At 48.7% G+C, this 7,500-nt stretch overlaps 1 protein-coding gene across 2 annotated transcripts in view; it reads left to right on the top strand.

Moving 5' to 3' along the window:
* kidins220b (kinase D-interacting substrate 220b) overlaps nt 1–7,500 on the top strand; it is a 68,594-nt gene that overhangs the window by 18,914 nt on the left and 42,180 nt on the right. For both annotated transcript variants that reach the window (XM_063223707.1, XM_063223706.1), the window contains exons 12-16: nt 1–126; nt 1,285–1,449; nt 2,837–3,016; nt 5,799–5,964; nt 7,385–7,500. The exon at nt 1–126 is cut by the window's left edge and continues 52 nt beyond it; the exon at nt 7,385–7,500 is cut by the window's right edge and continues 36 nt beyond it. In XM_063223707.1, the coding sequence (XP_063079777.1) occupies nt 1–126; nt 1,285–1,449; nt 2,837–3,016; nt 5,799–5,964; nt 7,385–7,500 (753 nt within the window). The remainder of the gene's footprint in view (nt 127–1,284; nt 1,450–2,836; nt 3,017–5,798; nt 5,965–7,384) is intronic.

The raw sequence follows: 7,500 nt of genomic DNA, 5'->3' as shown, positions 1-7,500 counted from the left end.
CCGAGCTGTTGCTTAGAAACCCTAAAGATGGCCGCCTGCTGTACCGGCCCAACAAGGCGGGCGAGACGCCCTACAACATTGACTGCAGCCACCAGAAGAGCATCCTCACGCAGATCTTCGGGGCCCGTAAGTCTCAACTTAACAAATCAAGTCAAGTCAAGTCAGCTTGTAGAGTAGAGTAGAGTAGAGTAGAGTATCGTTTATTGATCCCAGGGGGAAAGTAAGGTGCCAAGTAGCATACACACATACTTAAATAAAGACATTGCCCAAAAGACATAACACACATGTTTACACATAACATTTATTGTCAGTTTCTTCATATGCACAGGTCATACAAGGAAATTGAAATTACGCTTTCTCTCTTATACCACGAGAGGGCATAGACATACACAGCACTGGCATTGACAGACTGACATCAAAGTGTAAGACAGGACAAGTAACAGTGATGGTTCAATACCAAATGCTTCTGGAAATAATATTGCCATAGTCAGTATGACTTATACTGTTACATTATAATCATTACCTATACTCAAGGTAAACAAGTAATTTAGATAAAAAATTAAATGAAATGATACATTAGATTCACAGTGTAGCAACTGCAGGCATTGGCAACGTTGCCTTGAAAAAGGATGTAATATTGCTCTCGCTTTCTCTGTCTTTTCTGCCTGTCCCTGTATGCCTCTCTCTCCCGCTCTCTCCCTCTCCCTCCCTCTCTCTCTCTGTCTCCCCCCCTCCTCTCTTTCTCTCTCTGGCTCTCTCTCTCTGTCTCCCTCCCTATCTTTCTTTGTCTATCTCTTCCCCTCCTTACCCCCCCCCCCTACTCTCCTCCTACCCTCCCTCTCTCTCTTCTCTGTCCCTGCTCTCTCTCTCCTCCTCCCTCTCTCTCTCCTACCCTCCCTCTCTCTCCTCCTTCCCTCTCTCTCCTCCTACCCTCCCTCTCTCTCTTCTCTGTCCCTGCTCTCTCCTACCCCCCTCTACCCCCCCACCCCCGTTCTCTACCCCCCCTCTCCCTCTCTCCTCCTCCCTCTCTCCTCCTTCCCCCTCTCTCTCTCTCTCTCTCTCTCTCTCTCTCTCTCTCTCTCTCTCTCTCTCTCTCTCTCTCTCTCTCTCCTCCTATCCTCCCTCTCTCTCGCTCCTCCTCCTCCCTCTCTCTCTTCTCTGTCCCTGCTCTCCCTCTCCCTCCTCCTTCCCTCTCTCTCTCTCCTCCTACCCTCCCTCTCTGTCTTCTCTGTCCCTACTCCCCCCCCTTGCTCTCTCTCTCCTCCCCCTCTCTCTCTCCACCAGGTCACCTGTCCCCTACTGAGACGGATGGGGACATGTTGGGCTACGACCTGTACAGCAGTGCTCTGGCCGACATCCTGAGCGAGCCCACCATGCAGCCGCCCATCTGTGTGGGCCTCTACGCCCAGTGGGGCAGCGGCAAGTCCTTCCTGCTCAAGAAACTGGAGGGTGAGAGAGAGAGAGAGAGAGAGAGAGAGAGAGAGAGAGAGAGAGAGAGAGAGAGAGAGAGAGAGAGAGAGAGAGAGAGGGGGAGAGAGAGAGAGATAGAGGGAGAGAGAGTGTGTGTGTGTGTGAAGTGCGACAAGTCCTTCCTGCTCAATAAACTGGAGGGTGAGAGAGAGAGAGAGACAGAGAGAGAGAGAGAGAGAGAGAGTGTGTTACAATATGCGACCTTGCCTCCTCCACTTGTGCTTGTCTCCTCGTACCAGGAAGTAATATGTCATGATGACATCACTGAGGGGCCAGGAGGCGGGACGAGGAGACAAGCGCAAGTGGAGGCAAGGTCGCATATTGGAACACACTCAGTGAGAGGGAGAGAGAGAGTGTGTGTGTGTGTGTGCGTGAATCAGGACAGGAACAGTGCACCTGATAATTTGAATGTAGTACTCAGGCCTCTCGCTCCTCCTACCCTGCTCTCTCTCTCTCCTCCTACCCTCCCTCTCTCTTTTCTCTGTCCCTACTGTCCTCCCTCTCTCTCTCTCTCTCTCTCCTCCTACCCTCCCTCTCTCTCTCTCTCCTCTGTCGCTACTGTCCTCTCTCTCTCTCTCTCTCTCCTCCTACCCTCCCTCTCTCTCTTCTCGGCCCCTGCTCTCCTCCCTCCCTCTCTCCTTATCCTCCCTCTTTCTCCTCCTACCCTCCCTATCCTACCCTCCCTCTCTCCTCCTACCCTCCCTCTCTCTCTCTCTCCTCTGTCGCTACTGTCCTCCCTCTCTCTCTCTCTCTCCTCCTACCCTCACTCTCTCTCTCTCCTCTGTCTCTACTGTCCTCCCTCTCTCTCTCTCTCCTCCTACCCTCACTCTCTCTCTCTCTCCTCCTCCTCCTCCCTCTCTCCTCCTCCTTCTCCTCCTCCCTCTCTCCTCCTCCTCCCTCTCTCTCTCTCTCCTCCTCCTCCCTCTCTCTCTCTCTCCTCTGTCGCTACTGTCCTCCCTCTCTCTCTCCCTCCTCCTCCTCCTCCCTCTCTCCTCCTCCTCCCTCTCTCTCTCTCTCTCTCCTCCTCCTCCCTCTCTCTCTCTCTCCTCTGTCGCTACTGTCCTCCCTCTCTCTCTCCCTCCTCCTCCTCCTCCCTCTCTCCTCCTCCTCCTCCCTCTCTCCTCCTACCCTCTCTCTCCTCCCTCTCTCCTCTCTCTCCTCCCTCTCTCTCCTCCTCCTTCCCTCTCTCTCTCCTCCCTCTCTCTCCTCCTCCTCCCTCCCTGCTCTCCTCCCTCTCTCCTCCTCCTCCCTCTCTCTCTCCTCTTCCTCCTCCTCCTCCCTCTCTCTTCTCCTCCTCCTCCTCCTCCCTCTCTCTTCTTCTCCTCCTCCTCCACCTCCCTCCCTCTCCTCCCTCTCCTCTCTCCAGATGAGATGAAGACCTTTGCTGGCCAGCAGGTGGAGCCCTTGTTCCAGTTCTCGTGGCTGGTGGTGGTGTTGTCTCTGCTCTTCTGCGGGGCCACTGCCATGGTGATGGGCTTCACCGTGGACCCCAAGCTGGCCGTGGCCGTCTCCCTCAGCCTCCTCGCGCTGCTCTACGTCTTCTTCGGTCAGTAACATGATGGTAGCCTCTTAATGCGCGCCGTACCTCCAGTGGCACGCTGTAATAGACATTGAAATGTAACCACCATAGCACTACAATACTATGACATAACACAGGTACTTTAGTAATGCACCACGACTTGGTCATTACCATACTGGTAACAACAAATTGATAAAGCCGCGTCTTAAGGGGTTAAAGGGACACTGTGTGAGATTTTTAGTTGTTTATTTCCTGAATTCATGCTACCCATTCACTAATGTTACCTTTTTCATGAATACTTACCACCACCATGAAATTCTAAGTATTCATTATGACTGGAAAACTTGCACCTTTCATACATGAAAAGGGGGATCTTCTCCATGGTCCGCCATCTTGAATTTCCAGAAATAGCCATTTTTAGCGGCAAAAATGACTGTACTTGAGCCATACTAGAAAATATTAGTTTATTACTTAGTAAACTATCATGAAAAGGTCAAATTTGGCAATAGGCGACACAGTTTCAATGAGCAGTATAGTTGCAGTACCTTTTTTGACCATTTCCTGCACAGTGTCCCTTTAATGGATTACTAACATGTCCACAAGCAAACGCGTTTCGGCTATCAGGCCTTCCTACCATATCCACAAGCAAACGCGTTTCGGCTATCAAGCCTTTATCGCACTGATGAAGACTTGATAGCCGAAATGCGGTTGCTTGTGGACATGGTAGTAATCTATAAATAAATAATCAGACGTAGTTTGTGAGTGCGGATTTTTCTTCTTTAAGTAGATGCCTTTTATCGCGCACCCATTTTTTCCAAGAAGTTGAGCGCGTCCTCTGACAAACTATCATGTCAATGGCCCCCTCTTATGCTTTTTGTGTTTCATGTTTGTCTTCGAGTCATATTGTCAGTGTTGCTTTCATGGTGAGCTCAAGTCCTTTTTTATATAGGCCTACCTAGCTAGCACTTTGGTCAGCTGCGTTTGTTGTTTTTAAAAGTGCATTATGCAATTGACTTCACTTGGGTCTCCGCACGCTGGTTCCAACAGCACTGCAGAGCACTACTCTGCCTAACAAAGGACAGTAACTACAGGCCAACATTGAAAATGAGAACAGGGCTATTGGGATAGATATTGTAGTTACTGCAGATTTGATATAGCAATATCTCTAAAGCAGGACATGCTTTTTCACAGGAGTTTTTATGTAGACCATTTTCAGTCTACACTGAATTTTTACAAAATATGTAGTTAATGCGTTAGTTAATTGCCTTTGTAGGGCAGTACTGGTTCCGACAATTTCGGTTAACCCTGCGCGCAGACGTGCTATACAATGAATGGTCAATTTTATCACAGTCGAGCACCGATAAACAATTTGCGGTTCCATTGATATACTACTGTGTACGTACAGTGTTGTCTGATGTTGAGCTGGCTGTTGCCAATATACTGTATACTAGGGATGGCACAAACCGCACCGAAAACCAAAACCGTGCAATTCGCACACATACCGAACCGAACTGTGCAATCCGTGGCAAACCGCAATTCATGTACTGCCCAGAAAAATATGTAAAACAGAAATTCTAGGAGTATCTTATCCACTCTCTCTGTTAAAACATTAGCGTATAAGACCAATCAGAGGATGACACAATTAAAATCACACCATTTTCACATTATAATATATGTAGGATATTAAGTGATAACTCTGATTCTATTAGCAAATTGAAAGAGGGCATTTGCACATCAGCGCACATCAGCTGACGACAGTTTAAGTGCAAGCGCAGGTTAGCACAAGAGGCAGTTCTCAGACACATGCAAAAGGTCAAATTCAACTTGCGCATCATCACTTTGTAACTGCAGTTATATAAATATTGTTTGATATTCCCAGTGCACCATTGATCATGAACTAAAAAAAAAGAACCGTAGAGAACCGAAAACCGTGACCTTGACACCGTGATATGAACCGTACTACCCCTACTGTATACATAGTAGTCAATGACGTCAAAGAAGTCAAAACGTCTGGTATCGATACGGATACGCATATTGGCCTATATTGATCAGAGACTGACACAAAGGACTTTTTTCATGGCCAGCCAAATTGGCTTGGATATATACAATAATGGGTCAAAGTAGCTAGTAAGTTGGTCTTTTCTACTAAGCCAAACTGATTTTTTACCAGCATGTGGCCAGTTGGCTGGTGTCATAGCCCTGTTGTTGTTGGCACATGAAGGGGAAAAATAGTTAATTTCGAACAGATATACGAATAGCAGAGAATCGTATATGAGGGTGAGATAAAGCAGGCGGGTTCTTTTCCGGTATCCACTTTACGTCGGGTGAACGCCCCTTTAGGAGACCTTCGATTAGGAGACCTTCGGAGTCTTGAGGTAGAGAATAAATGGAGTCCCCTTAGCGCTGTAGATGGCGGTAGCGCACGTCTTGTGCAAACACCACGAAAAGAGAAGAAGAAGGAGGGACAACGCCCCCTTAGGACAGTGTTTCCCAACCAGGGGTACGTGTACCCCTAGGGGTACGCGAGCACACCTCAGGGGGTACGTGAAGAAATGTAACAATGACAAATACATGGAGTGTAGCCACTTTGGGATAGCGGAATAGATATAGAGCATGTGTGAGGGGGGTACTCTTCATATGACAACAAGGCTTGGGGGGTACACAAGACAAAAAAGGTTGGGAAACACTGCCTTAGGAGACCAAATTTTGAGCACACGCTTTTGCATTGAGTGGGCGTGTTTCGATTCCTCTTATTATATATCCAACCTCTTTGCTAATAGTCTGATGACTGCCCCCTGTCTGTCTGCAGTGGTGGTGTACTTCGGCAGCCGTCGCGAGGGCGAGAGCTGGAGCTGGGCCTGGGTGATCAGCACGCGGCTGGCGCGCCACATTGGCTACCTGGAGCTCATCCTGAAACTCATGTTCGTCAACCCCCCCGAGCTGCCCGAGCAGACCACCCGCGCACTGCCCGTCAGGTACGCACAGACACACATTACTCACACACACACACACACACACACACACACACACACACACACACACACACACACACACACACGTTACCCACATATTACACACACAGACCACGCGAGCACTGACCGTCAGGTACACACACACACATTACACACACACACAAACACACACATTACACACACACACACACACACACACACACACACACACACACACACACACACACACACACACACACACACATTACACACACACACACACACACACACAGACCACCCGAGCACTGCCCATCAGGTACACACACACACATTACACACGTTAGACTCACACACACACACACACACACACACACACACACACACACACACACACACACACACACACACACACACACACACACTAACTGGCATACCGTCTTCTGGCAGGTAGCTTGATAAGCAAGACCCTCGTCTCTCTCTTCAAGAGGGTGTGTGGCTCGTCGGACAGGGACGTGGGTAGCCTATAAATAGCTGGACAGACGGTGTTTTTTGATAATGTGAAAAATCCGGGATATTTCCACCTGAATTACCCCATGGCCAAATGTAACTTTTGTAAATGTAATTTGTGTTGGGATTTCTACAGAAAATTAAAAGGAAGTGTGTTTCTGAATCTCTCTCTCTCTTTTGTCTTAAGCCTGCTTAGACTGATTGTGGTTTTCAGTTACCAAAAAACCCCAGAAAGGGGCGCAAAATCTTTGCAAAAAATGAGAAAATGCCGCCACAAAATACCCCATTTTGACCGCAAAAATCACAAAATCCCAGTGCAAAATCCTGGAGGGACTGATTTATACACACACGTTACACACATACAGTACACACACACTACACACACAGACCACGCGAGCACTGCCCATCATGTAATTCCATTCATTTTCACACATTACACACACACACACACACACACACACACACACACACACACACACACACACACACACACACATATATATGCAGTACATACATTCACCAGCACAGAAGCAGCTGTGTGCCAAGATCACACGCTACGACCCGATTTGACACTACACATGCACAAATTAATAGGGCCGTGCGATTCGCTCTTGATCGCGTCCTCATCTCCACCTCAGGTGCGCATGTTCCCTCCTCTGCAGCCCCGGGAAACACGCGTGTCGTGTCGCACAGTCGGACCATTCTGCTCGCATCCGACCGTCGGCTCGTATAGTGTGAGGGCGTCAGTCATGAGATATGAACTTTTAAATTGCGAAATTTCCTCGTGCAGTGTGAGCAGGAGCTTAATACCCACGACTGAAAATATCGCACAGTGTATGGCCGGCTTAAGGTGATGGCTCCCTTAAGGTGAAATTGTTTTTATGAAGTTGACGTGATGTGATTTTATGAAGTTGACTTCACTTGATATTCGCTTCAGGTTCCTGTTCACGGACTACAACCGGCTGTCCAGCGTGGGTGGAGAGACGTCCATGGCTGAGATGATCGCCACGCTGTCGGACGCCTGCGAGAGGGAGTTTGGCTTCCTGGCCACCC

The sequence above is a fragment of the Engraulis encrasicolus genome, chromosome 18, assembly GCF_034702125.1.
Source record: "Engraulis encrasicolus isolate BLACKSEA-1 chromosome 18, IST_EnEncr_1.0, whole genome shotgun sequence".
NCBI lineage: Eukaryota > Metazoa > Chordata > Actinopteri > Clupeiformes > Engraulidae > Engraulis > Engraulis encrasicolus.
Note: the sequence above shows the minus strand (reverse complement) of the source record. Positions and strands in the feature narration are given on the sequence as shown.